Here is a 19908-nt window from a genome sequence, read left to right as displayed (position 1 = left end):
GGGTTTGTTTTGACACCCAAAACTCATTTCACCCTTTTTCATGGAAAAGAGCTGAAAGCTCTTTTCCCCCCACAAACCTCTGGTTTTCATCTCTCTTTTTGTAAGGATGTGACAGGTCTGGCTGTACCATGGTCACCCTCAAGCCCTGCCATCCTGTTTTAAGTGATGATGGCGCCAGACATTGCTCGTGCCACCCCAAGCATTTCAGGTTGTTACAGCACCCTCCGATCACAGCACAACCCTTTCCAATGGCATTTGGTGGATGGAAGTGGTGCCTGGGTGGGGGGAGGAACATCTGTATCCATGATGCACAGGGATTCCCTCCACCTTGTTTTTTGTTGATCACTTGTGCACGTCCTCTATATCTGGTGACGAGGATGGGCACTGTGTCTTGGTGTCTGCATTTGCACTAGAGTAGGAGGAGTGGATGCATTCCCAGTTATGTCTGTGGCATGCAATCCCTCTTTGCTTCTCTATCAGGAAAATCTGCTTTATAATATATTTAATTATTTAGTCCCTGCCTGTGCAGCACTTGTATTGTTTCCCTGCTAGAAGTGTGAAACTATAGCACAGAAAGATCCCAGCTAAGTCTCCCAAGGGCGCTAAAATCACCAACATCAACGGAACTCAGGCACTCTAAGAGGAATGTCATATGTCAGCTGCTAGAGGAGCCACTTTCTCCCACCCTGCTCAGGCTGCACCAGTCTGGATCAGGCCCTGGGATATGGCCCTGGATACACTTTGCTCCCATAAGCAAAGTTGTGGGTAGCACCAAAATATGATAATCAGGAGACAGATGACATCTGGTCGATGGTCTGTCTTGGGAAGTGAAGGTCCAGCAGCTACTTTGGTCCTGCTCTCTCTTTTGGTAAAGCCAGCCTATTGCAGCCTCATTTAATAAGTTAATTAAATTAAGTGAATGATTTATAAGCAGATTTAGAGGTGCTTTAGTTAAAAAACATATTCTGTAAGGTTGCTTGGTTGCACAACAGGCTAGAAGGTGTTTTTTTTAAGCTGAAAAATTCATTCTTTTTTTTAGAGAATTAATAAAACCACTATTTTGACTTGGTTTAATGCCGTTCATTAATAAAACCTCCAATTCAGTCATTAGAAGCACCTAATCCTTTTTTTTTTCTTTTTCTCCTAGGATGTTCGATGAGAGAATTTTTACAGGTACGTTCTCCATGTCCTTTGATTTATTGCCCACAAAATTGAACTATTATCCAGAAAGCAGAGTTGAAATAATGTCATCTGTAAGCAACAGAAGTGCAGGAGACATGCAGTTATGCTCAGTGAGAAGAAGCCTTGTCTGTGCCCTACACCAGGACATGCTGAGATTTCTTTTGCCTGGGATTGGTGCAAGCTCTATGCTCCCCTTAAAAATTGAGTTTTGAAGGTTTAAGCGAGAATTCCTGGTTTGTGAGGCTGGGCTGGCTCCCTGCACCAGGCTGAGTTGCAGTACAGGCAGCACACAGCATGTTTCTGTGCTTTCAAGAAAATCATTGCCATGTTCCTCACTGGTAAATTATTATCTTTTTTTGTCTGGGAAGTGCTAGCATCATCCAGCTGCTGACTGTTTTTAAAAGAAAAATAACAAAAGTCCATTTTTTCAGTGACAAAACCCTGATGAGGGAGTTCTTTGACTTTCTCTGCTCTGTGTTTTCACTCCTTTTTCTCTGAGCTGGAGAGGCCAGATTAAGTCTTTACTGTGAGGGTGGTGAGGCCCTGGCACAGGTTGCCTAAAGAAGCTGAGGATACGCTATCCCTGAAAGTGTCCAAGGCCAGGTTGGACAGGGGTCTAGTGCAAGCAACCTGGTCTAGTGGAAGATGTCCCTGCCGACGACAGGGAGTTGGAATGAGATGGAAGGTCCCTTCCAACACAAACTATTCTGTGATTCCATGATAAGTACTTCTTGGTAGATACAAGAAAACAGGTACCTGTGCTGTCCAACTCAACCCTCACTCCAGCAGTGCCCTTATCACACACCCTCATACACACCTGCACTGCATCCAAATTTATCATACCCAGCCCTGCTCCTGGATCACCTGGGCTTGGCTCACAAGTAAAGACTTGAGGTGTTGGGGTATTGTTTTGGGTTTTTTCTCTGAGCTGCCAACCACACGCACACTCGCAGCTCTCCAGACACCTTCTCAGATATCTCTGCCAGCCAAATTATTGCTCTGGTCCTGTGGCAGCCCCAGCCCTAACATTGCTCCCTGGGCACAGTGATGCTGAAGCCACCCAAAGGGGACCTCCGGCAGAGCCTGAAGGGGTCCCCACCTGCATGAGGGGGTTCTTTGTCTAAAGTAATTAATGGCTTTTTTTTCTCAAGAAAAGGATTTCTTTAAGCTTTAACCCATCCCCAAGGGATGGCACACTGAACTGTGTCTTGGGATGCTTGGGTTTTCCTTGCATGATGGCTGCACAGTATCTGGGGGAGGCATCAAGTACATCTGTACATCAGCTCAGGAGCTGCTGATGGAGAGCACTGTGCTGTGGGCTCAGGGGTTACATCGCAGGGAGCTGCAAGTAGAAATTAGGAAACGAAGAAGCAAACCCAGCAGAACTGGGGTGGGTAGCAGGTTATCTCTCTTGACTGGTCCCTGCAGGGCTACTAGAAGCAAAACCCATTAAACCTGTCTTTTTGTGGTTTGCATCAGCACATCAGCCTGTGCAAAAAAAAAGCATCTGCTGAGTCAGGAGTTGCCATTTCTGCAGAGATGCTATTTTCTGAGTGGAGCTGTATTTTAAGTTGCCAAGTGCAAAGTATTTCAAAGATTCCCCATACAATTTTGCTTGCCCTTTCATTAAAATACCCACTATTGCTTGGAAGACTATTTTTGCTCCTCCCCTGGGTAGCAGCTTCAGACAGGCTCCGCTGCTGGAAGAACAAGATTTGGTCCATAGAAAGCACAAATTAAAAGGAGCCCTTTGGACTGTCGGTAGATAAATAGTGTCTTTAAGGCTCTATATTGCTGCTGGTCCCATTGCCAGAGCCCTGCCCTTCCTGGCAGGCAGGAACCAAAGGGACAGAGGATTCACATTGCCATGGATGAGATATGTTTTAGAAGGGTGGGGATATTGCAATGGTGCTTTGAGACCAGCAAAGGGCCTTTGGCAGCAGCTGTTTAACAAGACACTTCTGTGGTTTCTGCAGCCTCACAGTGTAATCTCATTCTCTCCTTCCCCCAGCCCTCATCCTTCAGCTCTTTGCTCACCTTCCCTGCCTTATTGCATTTCCTACCCTGCCTTCAGATTACTCTTTTCATCTCCAAGGTCATTGCCGAGGCTTCATTTCAGCTCCTTTCAGGCTGCTGAGGAACAGGGAAGGAAGAGAGGAGGTTTTTCATGGTGATGGGATGCTTTCATTCCTTTTGGTGTCACTGCCTGTGGGGCTTGGAGCTGCAGGACAGGGCTGCCTGTATCACTGATACTCTGGGTTTTGCCAAGCTCCTCTCCAGTGCAGCCCGTCTCCTTCCTTGGAACAGGGCTGTCCCCAATTAGAAGTTAGTTCCTACAGTACTGGTCCATGGCCCTGAGTTTTCTGACCCTAGTCCCTACCTCTTGGAACCTTGTCCTGGCAGCTAGCCCTTTCGGGAGATGCTCAACCCTGGCAGGGCTTCTCAGCACACACATAGTTAATGCAGAGGTTTAAGCAAATGTCTTGCTATTATTTTAACATGTAAACCAAATTAAATCTGCATCTGTCTCTTTGCAAGCAGGTGACACTTGAAAACCTGCCTCCCACTCTGACCTCAGCTCTGGGACTAGGAGGGGACCAAGCTGCATCATTGACATCTCCAGTTGCTAATTCTGTTTTTACTTTTCCTCCCAAAACCTGCCATGTGCACTTGGCACCAGGAAGCAAATTTACCAAAGATCCAACCAAGCTGGAACCCTCCAGCCCCCCCCGGGAGATTTCCCCTGAGCCACACCGCGGGGCTGTGCTGGACCTGGCGGGGACCTCTCAGGCCAACAGCAGGTAAGTGAGGCTTCTGTCCCTGTCCCCTGCCAAGTGACATTCCTCAGAGCTATTTGGGGAGTGTTAGTGTGCACAGCAGGTTACTGCTGTATCCATCAGCAGTGTGCAATGCATGCAGGAGGTTGCCATGGATGTAATTCAGTAAGCTGCAGCATCAGGTCCATGTAGGTCCATGGTGGGAAGGTGAGTGACGATGAATTGTTGTTGCTTTCCTGCCTTCTTAAAATCCCACTGTAATGGTACAGCTAACCAGCACAGGAGGAGGCCAAGCAGCCCTGTCCTTTTGCAAGCCAAAAATTTGGAATCATTGATTTTGAACAAAACCGATAAAATCGGTGCCGTGCCTGGGCAGGCTGGGATTATCTGTTGGAGCCCTCTGGTGTTAAAACATGACCTAAGGATTCACCCTCAGCCCACACCATAACAGCATCCTGCTAATTAAGTGTTGCTTGCTTATAAAGCTCACAGGGAGACTAAGAGTAGATTTAATAAAGACTGGGTTATAGAGTTCAGCAGAGCAGGAAGCTTTTTATAAGAGTACCTGTTTCTGTTGCAGTCATGCCACGAGCTAGACAAGTCCGTGCTGGCAGTGCCTGTGGAACATATAGCGCATAGCATACAGCTTTCCAGCCCAGACTAGGAGATCCAGGAGGTGTTTTTGTCTGTATAGCCCCAGATTCCTTCATTCTTACTTCAGTGGAAGCAAGGTATAATTTAGTCTTTAAAATCACTTTGAAGAAGAGAGGCAGGGCATCAGTTTATAGCAGTATAAACTGCTCTAAGACAAGGAGCCTTCTCCTGGCCTTGCTTCACACAGCTGGCTCAGTCATGGATGGGGTGAGAAGTGCTCCTCAACCTTTCCGTCACAAAGCCTCAGTGCCCAGCACTGATAGCTCCACCAGCTAGAGCTGCTGACTGTGCTATGGGGTTGATAAGTTCTGCAGGTCAGGACAGGGATACAGGGTGACTTGACTCCTCCATGACATCTCTTGGGTTCCTCTCGTTTCTTGGCTCTTCATTGACATGAACCTGTGACGGGCTGGAGTCTCCTCTGGTTCTCCCCAGTGCTGTTTCAGGTTTATCCCCTTGCATGTGGCTGCCACATTCCCCTTAAACTGTGCATGCTCTGGGCAGGGGAACCCGCATCACTAGGGCAGGCAACAAGTGAGCCCAGCAATGTGCCCAGCACTGAAATCTCCATCTTTGGAGGGCAGAGACTTCCTGACCACCTGCCAAGTCCACAGGACTAGCATTTGTCTCCAGCCTTCTGGGTATCTTCAGCTTCAAAGGAGGGTTTGCAAGAGATTTTACTTTGTTCTTCCTGCAAATGAGGAACCTCTGTGGCTTGGTAGGAGCATTTCCATAGCAATGGTCCACTCAGATCAGAGTCCTACTCCAGGAAAAGGGCAGTGCCCAATACTCCAGTGTCGCAACGAGGGAAGAAAGAGACGCTCAATATGAGAATCAGCAAGCTTCGTTTATTGATCATTGCTAACAGCTTAATATATGCTTTATAATTAGCTCATACATATTGCAAAAGCTAAGCTCATTATTGGCTCTGGCTTAAATGTTGATTTTGCCTCTTACTCCCTCCTTTTGTTGACACAGGTGGCTCTTAATTGCTTTTGTTTTGCTAATCACAACGTCCTGTTTACCAGCCAACTAGCTTGTACAAGGACACTGTAGCCTCGCTATCTCAGATTTTCCCACTGGCCTGGGCAAACCGTGTTCTATAGCCAATTCCCTACACTCCAGAAGAAAGGCCAGACACTGTGAGGGCTAACGTGCTCCCCAGGGAAGCCCTCCTCCCAAATTTCCCTGGTAAAAGGTTGACTTTAACCTGAAGTGGGAGAGTTTAAAACTCTTTTCAAGGCTCACCTTCTAGACCAGTGATCCTTTCTACCAATACCACATTTAGGAAGAACATTTCAAGAATACTCCTGGCTTGTTCTGTGGTTTGTTCTGCTGACACTGCTGAGTGGATTTAGGCGAGTGAGAAGTGGTTTTGAACATCACTCCTAAGCCAATAGGGGTATGGCACTGGCTCAGAAGGGTTTTCCTTCCCCATGAAGGACCAGCACTGGGAGAGAAGTGCATTTCTAGAGTGGTTCCTTGGGTTCCTTACTGCCAAAGAGCCATGGTTGTTCTTGTTTAAGAGAGAGACAGAAAGCATACACATCCTGAGAATGCTAAATAATCTCATTTGGATGCTGAACACCTTGTGTAAATTCCTGAGCATGTGAAGTTAACTGTAGATGGGAGATTGGGATAGTGCCCAGTTTTTGGGGAAAAAAGGCTTTGAGCAGTAAAAATATTTACCAAATCAATTGAGTTTTTCCTTTATCCCTCTTTACTTTAGCTCCATGAGTAACCACATTGTAATGATACCTTATGCACTCCTCTCTGTCACAAAGGGATGGAGCCAACCAGGTTTCAGGCTTAAAATGTCTCTTGCTTTCCAGAGCTCTCTGCTGTGGTTCCATCCGTGAGTGTCTAGAGGCAGGACTGCCATCAGTGGGGTAGCAGGACCAGGGTGGGTTTGGCAGCAGAGCTTATTCACAGAGAAACTCACAGACCATGGCTTTCCTTGCAATCATGGATGCCGTGCCACTATTGGGACCTTGGGTGCAGTGACCCTGAGGACCTGTCCTCAGCCCTTGCAGCCCTCTATGATGGAAGGCAGGGTTTCCCCCTTGTAAAGTAAGATACATACAGGTATTCCCCTAAAATGCTAAAGCAGTGGAAAGAATTCAAAAAGGTTTATTCAAAGGCAAGAACCCTAGAAACTCACAAAGAATATTCTGCACCAGCAGTGAGAGCGCTGGGCCTGAGAAAGTAATGCCTCCTGATCTTTTCCAGGCTTCTTATCTTCTCTGGCCTCCCTTCCCCAGCCTCCAGGCAGTCACATCCTGTAATACCATGAGGCTTTATCTCTCCTCAGACCAGAGAGAGAGAGAGACTGCTGCTTCCTCTCTGGGACACAGGAGGGAAAGAAACACTTCCCCATCCTTGAAAAAGGGGTTTCTTCTTAGGCAAAAAGTCTCCCTATGCGACATTTAATTAAGCTCTAATTTTCGCGTTACAAATTCTTCCAAAAAGGGGTACCTATTCCTACACCCCTCCTGCCAGGATTGGTTCTACACACACCACTGTGTTTTTAAGCTCTCTCTTTTCTTGTTCCTTGACCACCTCTCTTGTCTGTCTTTCCCTTCCAGGTCTGAGAAGTGTAGTGTTTCTGAAAGCTGTGAACCAGGTGAGGAATAATTCATTTTCTCTTGCAAAACAGTGATATTGGGGGACAAACTAGAGAAAGATGCCTGCAAAGTAACTTGGATGTGTGACATCTGATTGCGGCACAGTACAGTTCTCTAATGACTTTATCCCCATTCGATAGATGCAGAGATGAAGGCTCTTACTGTGTGACCCTCCAGCTGGGGAGGTCAAAGTGCATAAATTGAAATAATGAGCCTTAAGCACGTGCTTAAGTGCAAAGCAAAAGGAATTCATCAGTCTCAGTTCCTTTGAAAGCCATCACTTAGAAGTCATAGGTGTCAGTGTTCTGAGCACCACAAATGATAAGGAAGTGCTTTTCCCCAGATTTAGCAGTTTTGACCTGTTGAAACAGCACACCAAACCTTGCTGTCTTGCTTGCCCAAGCTGCAAGCTGGGACTCTGCCCCTTGCAGTGGATCCATCCCATCCTAAGTGAGGAAGTTTATCCTGAGATAAAAGGAAGCGGGTTAAGCACTGTGGGCAGCTTCCTCCTGGGGCAGCCTCTTCCTGGGGCAGCCTGTTAGCATGGGTTCCCATCCACTGGGGTTGAAACCATGCTGAATTTTGCAGGGGTTCAGCTGGTCGCATCCTGGTGTGATGCAGCTGCCATCAACCCTCTCAGAACAGGGGCATGTTCCAGGCATTTGGGAGCATTTAAAATGCCAGAAGCGCTCACTGGAGACAGCTTCTCTGTGTCCCCACCAAAGCCTGTTGGTGGCTTTGGTTCATTTTAAGTGAAGAAAGGCAGGAAACAAGCATATAACAAGGGCCAGCGGCCACTTCGAGGGCCCCAACAGCTCCTGCCAGCTGACCTGTTTGCAGAAGCCATGCCTACAGATGTCCTTTTGGGTACCTCCATGCTGTGGGCTTGATGCCACTGGGCCACTTTGCCAAAGCCTTGTTGATGCGGGATGCTCAGTTGGCATTGACGTCACAGCCGGCCACACTTTCCCTGCATTGGTGGGCACACATGGCATTACTGGATCCTGTTGGCGACTGCCTTCCGTTGCCTTTCCCCATAGGTACCTCAGGAGAGCTAGGTGGGATCAGGCAGATCAAAATCGAACCAGACGAGCTGGACATCATCCAGATCACCGTACCAGGTAGCTGCTGGGGTACCGTCTGTGTGCAGTGGCTGCTGCGCAGGCAGGGCTGCCGCATCATGTCTCAGCATTTTGCTTTGAGAAGAGGCATTAGCAGGGTATCTCCCAGCACAAAAGGTTCCCTTGTGCACGTGCAACAGTCTTCCTTCGCTGACAGTCATTTTAAGGAGCATATTGAGATTTCCTGGGAGCATTGGTAGGTGTTTTAGGGTTCTTTGTTGTTTTTTACCTCTGTCCTTTGTTGCTTTCCTATCTTGCCTTTCCCTTGGAGAAAGCGAGCCTGGTTTGCTGCTTTCCTTCACTCATGGGCTTAGAGGATCCCAGGTATTGAGTGCAGGATGCTTTTGACGAGGTCCTTCATTTAGAAAACCAGCCTGGTTATGAAGAGTTCATAAAAACAGGTCTAACCTGCTTAATGCAGATTTAATATTAAGCATGTGCTGAAAATGTGTTGGAATTGTTGACATTGATGGGGGAAATTCCCTGCATTTCTGCCCGCAGAGGTCAGTGTCAATGGGTGGTCATGGAGATGAGGTGCTTGAGGGGCAACTGTGAGAGTTATTTTCTACTTACCTGACCTGGACAGTACAGCAAATGGTAGGATGATCGTCAGGGTTTAATGAGTGGATTGTTAGCAGTTTGCATTTTCAGTGTGCTTTACAACCATTAATTAATAATCTCACCAGAATAAGGGCAACAACAGGACTCAAACATGCCTGAGGGTGAGTGATGTTGGGGACAGCAGTGACACCCAGCCCCACTGCACCAGTGTTTCACCTCTGTTGCACCCAAATTGTAGCAATCCCCTCAGTAAGGTGATAGTAAGTAAGGGGATTCACTCCAGGATTGGTGTAGGGTGGACTTATCTATGGTTACTATAGGGGAAGAAGAAGGAACAAGGTATAGTGGTACGTCAAACATTTTAATTTTCAACTTGGCAGCTAATGAAAGAGAAGGAAGCTAATGTGTGGTGAGGTAGAGCAGGAGGAGGGGGAGTAATTACCACTTCTCCCGTGCCAGGGAGATCATACTCCAAGTCCTGAGTCCACCTTTTTTTACCTTATTTGAAGATCGAGTACAATCAGGGGGAATGCAGCTGAGGACAGGGAGGAGGACTAATAGAAAAGAGGTTCTCACCTGCAGGGAAAAATTGATGAAATTGGGATTATTTTTCCTGTGAGGTCAGAAGTGACCTGATTGAAGTGTATAAACTAGCTGTAACTTTATTTGAAGATTAATTTGGATGGCTCTTTGAGAGCATTGGAGAGCCTAGCACCTGGGAAGACAGATTTAACAGAAGAGGGCAGACAAATTGCGTAAGGGAAGCCCAAAGAGGGGCGATTTTGTGGAGGAAGGCAGCGTAAGTGGAATGGTTTCCCCCCGTGTAGTAGCTAAGTTTAGCAGCATTAACTTTTTTAACCAAAATTGAGTGTCTATATGGAATTAAGCCAAGTAAATAATTTTGAAGTATTTTTGCTCTTTGCCTTCTGTAGAGGTTAGGAAGAGACTTTTGCTTCTCAGGCTGAGTGGTTGAGTGTGTTTCAGGGATGAGCTTTGGGTGGTTCTGGGGAGGAATAAGGCAGATGCATCCCCAGATCAGCTTCTAGTGGTGTGTGGGGCTCTCAGAAGTGGGAGGCCCTTCGCTCAGTCTTTGCTGATGGGTCAGGACCTTCTGAACCCTGTTTTGGGGACAGTGTGTCCCTGGCATCAGAACAAAAGGTGCCCATGGATTTTTGTCTGCAGACCGATCACCTGGTTTAGATGAGATGCACGACCCAGTGCCCACACAGGTGGCCTCCGAGGAGTCGAGCTACATCCTGGAAACAGTAGCAGGTACCAGAAATGAAGCATGTGGGAGGCCGTGTGGTGGCACCGGTGTTCACGCATGTGTCAGAAATGAGTAAATACCATTTCTGAGCCAAAGTGGTGGAGTTGGGACCCAATTCCAGAATCTTGGCCTCAATCAGGCCAGCTGGGAGCTCCGATGAACTAACTGGTGGCTTTTCTGGCACTGCTGTTCCTTTCCAGCTCCCAGCATTCTGCAAATCCCAGTTCCTCTTCCTGGTTCATGCCTGGGATTTACCTGTGGAACGTGTGCTGGCCCAGTGGCTTCCCTTGCTCCTGCTGGGTCTCTCCTCTCCCAGGGAGCCCATACCGAAGGGCAGGCAGACCTCTTGTATGTAGGCAATGAGTTATTCTGCTGATGCAACTCCTGGCATGCTGGTACCAAGCCCAGCTTCTGCTGGGACACATGTTCAGAGCTTAGTGAGGGGAGGGAGCATTTGAGTGGCTGTAGGGCACCCAGAGAACTCCTGCTCATCTGGTGTGGTTTTGCTGGTGCCTACTACTGCTTACCCTATTCTTCCTCATCAGAGACAGAGAAGGGGCCAAGTGAGGAGTCTCGACGTGAAGAAAGGCAGATGGAGGGATCAGGTGAGTCTACGGTGAACTCTGAGCATTGCCCATCATTGCAGGTTTTCGGAAGGATGGATGAACACAGATGTATTTTGGGTTCGGTTTTGTGGGCTTCCTATGTTATCAGCAAAGCCTTCAGCCTCCAGAACCTCAGCACAGAAGGGCACTGCCATGTTCCTGGGCTCTGTCCTCCCCTCTCTTGCTGGATTTGCTTTTCTACCATTTGTTTTCATTTCTGGCTGCTAGCACCACTCTGTGGCAGGTGCATCCCTACCCTTCCTTGCTAGGGGATGAGCTTGGACACAGCTGTCAGAGGTCTGGCACTGATCTGCGGGCATGAAGAGTGTGCAGCCGGCTCTGTCAGAGGTCAGGGGCTGCTCACCTGTGCCGTGCGTTGCTTACTCCTGAAGCAGCTGGTTGCTCAGACCAGTTCTCTCTATTGTTTTTTTGTTTTTTTTTTTTTTTTGCAGATGGTATAGGGGATGTTTTAAGTCATTTGAGGAAACAAGTTGAAATTCTGTTCAACTCACGATACGGTAAGATGGTCATTAACACATTTCATCATGCCGAGTGTCGGCCTTGTCACCTACCATTTCCAAACCAGCAGCTGACTGAAGGTGCTATCTAATTTGTTTGTTTGCTGTCTGCTGGGTTTACAAATGCATTTGAAATCTCCTCAGGCCTTGTTATTGAAGCTCTTTCCCTTGGTTTCCTCAATGCTGTTTCACTGACTGCAGCCCAGGAATTGCTGCCATGGCCTTCAGCCTTTCTCCCATGGAGGAAAGGTCCAACATGGTTCCAGCATCATTTGTTTGAAATGTCAGAGAGGGTTTTCCACTCAAGGTGGTCATTGCATAGCTCAGGAAGGCTGATGGCACTTCGATGGTGGGGACTGGCACTCAGCATGCTCTGCTCACCTCTTCTTAGAGAGGTTATTTAATTGAGAAAAAGTACAAGTGAGGTCACACATGCATTTTGAGAGCTGGCAGAAAGTTTTTGCCACTGGTAGGACCAGGAGATGTGGGTCTGCCTGGCAGTCCTCACAAGTTGGAGGCAGAGCGGAGCTGCATCCCCTGGGCTTGTAGAGCCCATTGTGACCAGGGAAAGAAGGGCCAGGATGCTCTTGGGCAGGGCTGGGCACTGGCGATGCAGCTGAAATGGCCATCAGAGTGATGATCCTCACTGCACACCATGCTTTAATAACAGACTGGGAGTTGTCATCCACACTGGTGGGGTTTTGTCCTGGTTTATCATCTCTGCCCAAGCAGTGCTACTTGGCATTGGCTTCTCAGTTGCTTTTGGCAATATTTAGCAGAGCAAGGGGAGCCCTCACCGTGCTGGACTGCATGGTGTACCACCAGGCATGTTCCCTGTCCCCTCACCTAGGAGAGGGATTTCCATGGAGGTCTGAATGTGAGGTCCCATTGTTTGCAGCCTTTTTAGGAAGGCAGGCTGTGATAATGTAGCAAATGCAAAAGCCAGCTCCAGCTGGCTGCATGGCTCTGTCCCTCTTCTCATGTCTGCCAGTGTCAGGGACATCCCCACCAGGCACAGAGTGACAATAAACTCCCCCAAAACCTCCACCAACATGCCTTGTTGCTGTTGCTGTGACCTGACACAGAGGTCCAGCAGACTAATGAGATTGGGTCCCCATGCAGCGAAAGCCATAGGAATATCAGAGCCGGTCAAAGTCCCCTACTCCAAGTTCCTGATGTACCCTGAGGACTTGTTTGTTGTGGGCTTGCCAGAAGGCATCCTACTGCGCCGCCCCAACTGCTTCGGGATTGCAAAGCTGAAGAAGATCCTGCAAGCAAGCAACAACATCCAGTTTGTCATTAAAAGGTAAGGTGGGTGGGGTGGCCATCCCTTGGGGAGGATGTTTCTGCTCAGAGCTCCTGCTGCTGTGCAGTGTCCTGGGGAGCATCCATGTCTTGGTCACCTTCAATAAATTTGCTTGATTAGAAGCAAGAGTTGTTGCCTTGTTAGAGCCATCCGTGGGAGGCAGCAGTGGTGTTGTCATCTGTCCCTTGATGTCTATTGGGTTTTTAACCTGCTTTTGCAAATGTTTGCCACAGCAGCAGGGAACATCCAACAGTGGGGGAAGGAGCCTTTAAACTTCAGGGTGCCTTGGTGTGGGACAAGGAGAGGGGCTGGGAGCCCTGAGGGGTCTTCCTACAGAAAATGAGGTAGCTGCAAACAGCAGGGAAGATGCCAACCCTGTGTGGGGAAGGGGGGTGTCATAAGAACTGTGAGAGGGCTGTGAGAAGCCCAACCAACGTAACATGGTAGCATTGCCTTGAAAGAGGGAACAGATCCAGCAGAGATGGATTTTAAGATGTCTTGGGTATTTTAGTGATGTTTCTCACCCAGCTGCTGACATGACCAATGCAGCGGGTGGCTGAAACAGAAAATAAACATTGGGAGCATGGAGATTTAGTGGTGTCAGAGCAGAAGCTCCCAGACCAGCCCAACCATACTTTGGGGTTTCTCTTGTCCTGATCTTGGACCCATTTCTTAGTGATACAGCTTCAGTGCAGCTTGTAACAAGCCTTGCTATTGCCTCACTGTGCAGTTTTAGCATTAGGTACCAAGGTAAAAATTTTTGGGGCCAATTGTATGTTGAAAGGAGCCATGCACAGTTTCTCCCATCCCTGAGAAACGTTCAGGACCATGTCCACTAAAAGTCTGTAGCTGCTGACTTAAGCTGCTCAGTCATCACTTGATTAATCTCATCCCAGGGAGCACCACATCAGTTCATTGAAGAGTCTGTCAGTGTGAAAACTATGTCCAAAGTTCTCCTGTTGCACTGCAGGAGCTTTTAAAATGGTGTTAGACAGGGTAAGTGGTTTGTGGCTGTAGGAGTGGTTGTCCTGGGGATGCTGAAGCAGCAGAGTCTCACTGGCCAGGAAGGTCAGTCATGTGCCCTCTGCTTCTCCCTTTTTTTCCAGACCTGAGCTGCTGGCAGAGGGCATAAAGGAGCCGGCATCGGACAGCCCAGCAGCCAAAGGTAGGTTGAGAGACACCCAGCAGCTGGGCCATTAAGGGCTAGGTAGGAGAGGAATGAGAGTGATTTCGTACAGCATTTTTGTTGCCTTATCTCTCCACCTTGTTTTTTGGCTGGAAACCCCTCTCCCGTGCATCCCCCTTGGCAGCACTGCAAATCCTAATTCCTCTTATGTCCCCTGTCTCAGCCGCCAGCGAGAGGGACTCGAGCGAGGTGCTGATGGAGGACGCTGTGAAGAGGCAGGGCTTTCAAGGTGGGGGGCTGGAGGCATCTGTGGGGGCTGAGGCAGAGCCCCTAGCCCACTGCAGGGGCTGCACGTGACAAACACGTGAGAAGGGAGCACTGCGGGTGTTGGGGCTTGATGGGTTGGCAGAAGAGCAAGGCAAGACTGGGAGGAAGGAGAGGAAGTGGGATGAGGGGATGGGAAGCACAGGCAACTGGAAAACAAGATGTACAGCTGGGACAGGCAGTCCCACAGGTCCAAGAAAGAAGCTCAAACTGCTCTGCATGGTGCCCTAATTAACCCACTTTGCTTATCTCCCTGTCTGACCTTGTGAGATGCATAATTAAGTTTCCAAGCCTCGGGGTTTGCCTTTTCTGGGGCTTTTTCCGCCTGGGTGATACCTGTATAAATGCCACTCAAGTTCAGCATGCGCTGGCAACAATGTGGTGGCTCCCTTGGGGGAAGTGATGGTGAGAAGCCTGTGGGCTGGGCGGGCAAATGCTGCCGTTGCTCAAGCATCCATTCTTGGGCCTTGGAGGCCTGCAAGGGTTTGCACAGGGAGGGAGCCTTTTCAAAGCCTTTGGCTTTTCCAAGAGGCTTTGGAGTGTGTTTTGTTTTAACACAGGTAATTATCGCAACTGAATCTTCAATTTCACGTGGCTTTTATTCTTAGCAAACAGGCAGAGGAAAAAGCCCCATATTTCTGTTTAGATTATTTTTAAGGACTTTGAATGGCCCACTCCAGAGATTAGCTAATTGCAAGATAAGGACTTTCCTATAATTAGAAAATGGCATTACTTAAAAGTCACAGAGTGCCTTTTAATTTACCAGTAGAAGTCCATAATTGATTCTTTATTTTACAGAAAATTATGATGCCAGGCTTTCCAGAATAGACATTGCTAACACGCTGCGGGAACAAGTCCAGGACCTGTTCAATAAGAAATACGGTGAGAAACCAGCCAGGGAGTTGGTTTTATTCCCCCCTTATTCCCTCCTAATTCTTTGCGCCCTGTCTCTCCCCTCTCCTCCTGATTCCTCCTTGCCAGGTACTTTCTTTCAACTCCCCCTTGAGCCACCGACACCTTGGAGGGCCAGAAAGGAATGGCAGGTCTGGGAATTGGTGCTCTTTGCTGCAGAAGCTGTGGGAGCTACAGGGGGTGGCGGGAGGTTGGGAAGAGAGTAAGAACAGGCTGTACCGAGCACCCGCAGAAGCAGTAGGGGACAAGTAGATGCTGCCCCTCCTGTCCCCAGGGCAGGGAAATGCTGTTATCCCCGTGTCGCGGTTTAGTCTTCCCCAATTTAGGGTTCCCACTGAAGCACTCAAAACCATGTGCTGCTTGCTCATTCCTTCCTCCCTTCCAGTCTTCCTCCCCCTGCATGTGGATGGAGAGGAGAATTAGAGGCACAAAGGGTGAAGATCATGGGTTGATATTTACTAGAAGCAGCAATGGAATAAGAAAACGAACAGTAACAGCTACAGTATCAGGAACAGAGGGAATTGGTGCTATCTGATTGCTCCCTCTGCCACGCTTACTCCACCAGAAGGGACCCCTTCCCTATCCCCCAGAAAATAATGTGAGGTGGTACAGAATAACCTCAGGGTCCTGGCCTTGCCCCCCCTGGCTACTGCAAAAATTAACCCTGTCCTGGATGGAACCAGGACATTATCCACCCCTTATTCTGTACCGTCTATGTCATGCTGAAATCCTACGCTTTCCAACTATATACATATATATATATATATATATATGTATATATACAAGTATAGGTATCATTTCCATAGTCAATGGGCATCACTCCAAAATGTCTGTTGAGTTCATTTAGTCCATGACTGTGGATTCTATCCATCCTAGATGTCTTCCAGAGCAGGAGGGCTGGTGTGCTGTCAGCTGGTTGCAAGCTGCATCAGGAGCTCACAGCTGGTATATCTGCAGCAGCCCATCCTCACTGTCCATGGTAGTTGTGGCAGACAGTGGCAGTGTCATTCAGCAACTAGTATTATACGATTCAACATTAGAGACTGTTCTTGCCCAAAAATCAAATCCCCAAACACATTGTGTTTCCTTGTCGCTCTGCATCACCCACCAAGTGCACCCAAGTCCTTGAGCGAAAATGATCCCATGGGTGGGTTTCCCTTTGCTTGACATACTTTTACAGCCAACTTCTCTACCTGAGCAGCGATGTCTTGCCACAGTTCAGCAGCCCAGATGGGTCTCCGTCTGTGCTGCCAATTGGCCTTTTTCCATTGGTCCAGCCACCCCCACAGAGCATTTGCCACCATCCACAAGTCAGTGCAGAGGTAGAACACTGGCCATTTCTCTTGTTCAGTGGTATCTAAAGCCAGCTGGACGGCCTTTAGCTCTGCAACCTGACTTGATCCACCTTGTCCATCAGGAGCTTCTGCAACTCACCACCATAGGACTCCATACAACAGGTTTCCATTTTCAGTGTGTCCCTACAATACAGCAGGAACCAACGGTGAACAGTGTGTGTCACCTTTCATTTTCTGGAAGCTGATTATATGGTGGGACCTTCACAGCACATGTCACCTGATCCTCCTCTGGTAATAATCTGAAATTTGGGCCAGTTTGTGATGATCTCCAAGATTTCTGGGCAATTGGGGTTTTGTAGCTGAGCTCGCTGTGTGATCAGGGTGATCCACTTACTCTACGTGGATCATGTGGCATGATGTGTGGAAGGGGCTTTCCCTTTGAACATCCAGCCCAGCACTGGCAGTCAGGGTGCCAGAAGGAGCTGTGCTTTGGTGTCAGTCACTTCTGAAGTGGTTCCAACCCCTTCAGAAGCTGCCAGGATCTCTTTTTCAGTTGGGGTTGTAACAGGCCTTGGACCCTGGCTCCAGAACCCTGGGGCTTGTCCTCGAGTCTCCCCAGGTACTTTTTGCCAGAGACTCCAGGAAGGACCATTCTCCCCGGCTGTAGCGTAGAGCACGATTTTTACATCCTGTCCTGTCCTGACTGGCCCATGGACTACTGCATGGGCAACCTCCTGTTTAATTTGTTCAAAAGCGTGTTGTTGTTCAGCACCCCACTTAAAATTGTTCTTCTTCTGTGTCAAATGATAGAAAGGGCTGACAATCTGAATGTAATCTGGAATATGCATCCTCCAGAAACCCACAGCATCCAGGAAAGTCTGTGTTTCCTTCTTGCTGGTCGGTGGGGACACAGCTGCTGTTTTGTTAACTGCATCCATTGGGATCTGACAATGTCCATGTTGCCATTTTACTCCTAAAAACTGGATTTCCAGGGCAGGTCCCTTGACCTTACTTTGTTTTAAGGCAAAACCAGCCTTCAGGAGGATCTGGATTATCTTCTCCCTTTCTCAAAATCTGCCTCTGCTGTGTTCCCCCACACAGTAATGTCATCAATGTACTGCAGGTGTTCTGGAGCCTCACCCTTTTCCAGTGCAGTCTGGATCAGTCCATGGCAAATGGTGAGGCTGTGTTTCCAGCCCTGGGACAGTCCATTCCAGGTGTACTAAACAGCCCTCCAAGTAAAAGCAAACTGTGGCCTGCACTCTGCTGCCAAAGGAATGGAGAAGAACCCATCAGCAATGTCAACAGTGGCACCACTTGGCTGCCTTGGACTCCAGCTCATACTGAAGTTCCAGCATGTCTGGCACAGTGGCATCAGTGGTGCTGTGACTTCTTTCAGGCCACGATAGTCCACTGTCAGTCTCCACTCTCCACTGGACTTATGCACTGGCCATATAGGGCTATTAAAGGGTGTATTGGGTCTGGCTGAGATGGAGTTCATCTTCCCATAGCAGCTGTCCCAGTGCTGTGCTTTGCAATGGTAGCTAGAAAGGTGTTCATAACACACCAGCATTTTGGCTATAGTGCTCCCACGGCATCAGTGCTGTCTCTCAACATTCCCCCCATCAATAGGCTGGGGATAGGCAAGATCCTGGGAGGGGCCAGCTGGCCCAAATTAACCAAAGGGATATCCCATACCATAGGATGTCAGCTCAGACATAAAAGCTAATGACAGGAGCTAAGGAGGAAGGGGGACATTCATTATTTCAATGTTTGTCTTCCTGAGCAACTGCCACACGTGCAGAAGCCCCACTTCCCAGGAAGTGGCTGAACATTGCTTGCTGTTGTTTAGTAGAGAATAAACCTTTTTTTTCCTCTTTGCTTGTGTGTGCACAAACTTTCACTTTTGCTTTAGTGAACTGCCTTATCTCAACATATGAGTCATTTTCCATCTTATTTTCTCTCCCCTGTCCAGCTGGGATGGGAGTGATAGAGTGGCTTGGTGGGCACCTGGCATCCAGCCAAGGTCAACCCACTAAAAAGGTCTTGCTGACCTGGCTCTCAAGTTCACGAGTCATCTCATGGATGGGGGGGTCACAATATTGTCAACGGTGCACTGCTGTGGTAGAGATCAGTACCTGATGTTCTTCAACCCTCAGCAATCCCACAACAGAGGGGTCCTCTGAGAGACCAAGCATGGTATTCAGCTGCCTAATTTCCTGTCTCCACAGCAGCTATCCCAAAAACCCAACAATGTCATTTTGGGTCCTTGAGATACCCTCTCCTGAGGTAATCTATGCCAACGATAGACCGGGCCTCTGAGCCAATCACAAGGAGGTGTTTTTGCCATTCGTTCCCAGTCAGGCTCACTTCAGCTTCCAGTACAATCAGCTCTTGGGATCCCCCTGTCAGCCCAGAAATAGAGATGGATTCTGTCCCTACATATCTTGATGGCATCAGGGTACATTGTACACCAGTGTCAACTAAAGCCTTGTGCTCTTGTGGGTCTGGTGTGCCAGGCCATCGGATCCACACAGTCCAATAGCTCCGACCGTGCCTTTCCTCCACCTGGCTGGAGGCAGGGCCCCTTTAGTCCTGGTCATGGTACTCGTTGCTCACTTCTTGTAAATATGACCTGGAAGTCCCTTCAAGAGGATTGAACGTAGCATCATCCATTCCATTCTGTCTGAGGACTTGCCCTCTGGAAACCAGAGCAGCATTTATCCTTGAAGAACTTTGTGCGGTGGTTGTCCTACCTTTCAACTCATGCACCCGTGCTGCTGGGGCAGAGGTGGGTTTTCCATCCAACTTCCTCATGTCCTCTCCATGGTCATGCAGGTAAAACCACAGGTTACTTCATGGTGTATACCCTCCCTCTCGAGCAGCGGGGCGCCTGCTCCCGAAAGCAGAGATTCTAGTCCATACTGGTGGGGCATAGGACACTTCCTCTCTAGTTTGCTCAAGTCTTTTGAGTCTGCTCACAGTCTTGGACAGTCTTTCCACAGCTGAGACGCAGATCAGTAGGGAGGAAAAAAGATGATCTTCATACTGCCAGAGTCAGGTAGTCATCTGAAGCACTGTTTGTCCTCCTCCTTTCATTGACATCAATGCCAATGAGTTGGTGTACAACGTTGGCACGCTCCATGCAAACTTCTGGCACATGGATTGTGTGCACTGGACCTCATCTGATCTACAGGGGACTGCTCGTTATTTGAATCTCTATAGATTACCTCCAGCACAGCTAATTCTCTCAGGTACTGTATACCTTTTTCTCCATGGCGTTCCACCTGCTTGGGCGCACTATTAGGTCACCCTTGAGAGAACACCTTTCCCTCACGCTTGACAGGAGTTGCTTCCAGAGACTTTTGTCCTCTTCCCAATCCCCTTGTCAGTGCCCTGGGATCCTGGGACAGGGATTAGGGATCCCAGTTGCTTGGCTTCACTACCATCTAGTTCCATATCCTGGGCCGTGATATCCCAGCACTGGAGCAGCCAGGTCACCAGGGGCTCTCCTGTGCATCTTGCATCTCACCCAGGGATAGGGATCAGGTGATTATCTCTGGCCCTACCTCTTCCTCCGGGGCCTCTGGTGGTCTAGTGGTTAGGGTGCAGGACTCACCGCTGCGACCCGGGTTC

General features: G+C 48.6%; 1 protein-coding gene across 10 annotated transcripts in view; it reads left to right on the top strand.

The window, feature by feature from the left end:
* GTF2IRD1 (GTF2I repeat domain containing 1) overlaps positions 1-19908 on the top strand; it is a 72206-nt gene that overhangs the window by 36268 nt on the left and 16030 nt on the right. For 7 of the 10 annotated variants that reach the window (XM_017824095.1, XM_017824093.1, XM_017824092.1 and 4 more), the window contains 11 exons: positions 1148-1173; positions 3863-3983; positions 7199-7236; positions 8278-8358; positions 10102-10191; positions 10732-10791; positions 11244-11309; positions 12432-12615; positions 13722-13780; positions 13965-14030; positions 14864-14947. In XM_017824095.1, coding sequence (XP_017679584.1) covers positions 1148-1173; positions 3863-3983; positions 7199-7236; positions 8278-8358; positions 10102-10191; positions 10732-10791; positions 11244-11309; positions 12432-12615; positions 13722-13780; positions 13965-14030; positions 14864-14947 — 875 coding nt within the window. The remainder of the gene's footprint in view (positions 1-1147; positions 1174-3862; positions 3984-7198; positions 7237-8277; positions 8359-10101; positions 10192-10731; positions 10792-11243; positions 11310-12431; positions 12616-13721; positions 13781-13964; positions 14031-14863; positions 14948-19908) is intronic. The other 3 variants (XM_017824090.1, XM_017824091.1, XM_017824088.1) reach the window with 3 other exon arrangements.

The sequence above is a fragment of the Lepidothrix coronata genome, unplaced genomic scaffold, assembly GCF_001604755.1.
Source record: "Lepidothrix coronata isolate B3197 unplaced genomic scaffold, Lepidothrix_coronata-1.0 Scaffold108, whole genome shotgun sequence".
Classification (NCBI taxonomy): domain Eukaryota; kingdom Metazoa; phylum Chordata; class Aves; order Passeriformes; family Pipridae; genus Lepidothrix; species Lepidothrix coronata.
Note: the sequence above shows the minus strand (reverse complement) of the source record. Positions and strands in the feature narration are given on the sequence as shown.